Source organism: Saccopteryx leptura, chromosome 1, assembly GCF_036850995.1.
Source record: "Saccopteryx leptura isolate mSacLep1 chromosome 1, mSacLep1_pri_phased_curated, whole genome shotgun sequence".
Classification (NCBI taxonomy): Eukaryota; Metazoa; Chordata; class Mammalia; order Chiroptera; family Emballonuridae; genus Saccopteryx; species Saccopteryx leptura.
The window spans coordinates 210355628-210357075 of NC_089503.1; the positions used below are offsets into that span (position 1 = coordinate 210355628).

The 1448-nt window shown below is 49.2% G+C and overlaps 1 protein-coding gene across 1 annotated transcript; it reads right to left on the minus strand.

The window, feature by feature from the left end:
* Positions 1–429: 429 nt before the first annotated feature.
* LOC136388204 (developmental pluripotency-associated 5 protein-like) lies at positions 430–1102 on the minus strand. Its single transcript, XM_066360166.1, has 3 exons — positions 1026–1102; positions 701–821; positions 430–614 (listed from the first exon to the last, which is right to left on the minus strand). The coding sequence occupies exons 2-3, from the start codon at positions 810–812 to the stop codon at positions 430–432; spliced, it is 297 nt and encodes a 98-aa protein (XP_066216263.1). The 5' UTR covers positions 813–821; positions 1026–1102.
* Between the last annotated feature and the right edge of the window lie 346 nt (positions 1103–1448).

Here is a 1448-nt window from a genome sequence, read left to right on the forward strand (position 1 = left end):
CCATGAGGTTAGTACCTATGTTTCTTCTATGTTATTTGTTTCAGAGCTTATATTTAGGTCTTCGATCCATTTTGAATTAGTCTGTAGTTTTCTTTTTTGTGTGTTTTCCTTGCCAGGTTTTGGTATGAGGGTTATGTTGGCCTCATAAAATGTGTTAGGGAGTATTGTTCCTTCTTCTATTTTTTGGAAGACTTTGAGAAGGATAGATACCAAATCGTCTTTGAATGTTTGGTAGAATTCACTAGTATAGCCATCTGGTCCTTGACTTTTGTTTTTTGGAAGGCTTCTGATAGTTGTTTCTACTTCCTCCCTGCTTATGGGTCTATTTAGGTTTTCCACTTCTTCGTGACTCAGTCTAGGAAGATTGTATATAGTTCTAGGAATTTATCCATTTTGTCTAGGTTGTTCAATTTGGTGGCATATAGTCTTTCATAATATTCTACTATGGAGGCGGTGCCTCTCGGCCATGGACTGGAGCATCCACTTGGTTTGGAGCTTGTACAGGTAATTGCCATAAACCACGACCTCGGTGAGGTTCGAGGATTCCAGAACCTTCAGCTCGAGCATGGCTTTGCTCACTTGCTGGATGTATGGGATTCCAGATCCACATGGGCCTGTTTGGGGAAGAAGATGAAAGCTACGACCCCTGGAGGCCAAGACTCCCTGGTCGAGGAACCGGATCAGGACTGGGCTCACTCACCAAACATGGCTTCCAGCAGGCCCGTCTGCACCTGGAACACTTCCGGGTCTCGCAAGTCTTCAGGAACTTTCACCCACAGTGGGATATCTTTCTGTTTTGGCAGCGCCCCCATCTCCAGTACCTTGAAACGAAAACCACACTCAGATTGAGGGTAGGCCTGACAGAGTCACCGAGGGGAAAGTTGAACACCTGGGAAAGCCCCGCCCACAACCAGGCCCCGCCCCAGAAGGTCCCGCCCTCGATGTGGCAGCCAATCCGGGACTCTCAACTCTCCACTAGCTCGCCCACCCGCTGGCCTGCGCTACAGCCTAGTGGTGACCTTTACCCTTTCCCGAGCCCTGGTGGGTCCAGGTGTCGCTGAATTTACCAGGGCTTCCTTTCACCTATATTGACTCGTTTCTTCCGCACCAGAACCCCTGGGCCTTGGGAAGGAGCCGCGACTCTTTTCCCCTGGAAAAGTGGTTGGGCCTGAACCCCAGGAAGGAAAAGTCTGTATTTGAAGGCGCGAGGATCACCCGGGAGTTGCCAAACCGATTTCCCAGCCTCCCAAGTACCAAAGGAGGGTCCATTTCCCCTCGGCCTAATGGGGTTGGACCCGAGGCTTCACATCGCAGGTGAGCCCTGCAACTTCTGGGAAATGGGGAGTAATTCCTGCCATTTAACAAAGAGGAAAATGAGATTTGAAAATTCATTATCTTTGAGGAACAGGATGGGGAGTCTAGACTACTCCAATGGTTCGAGTTCCCCA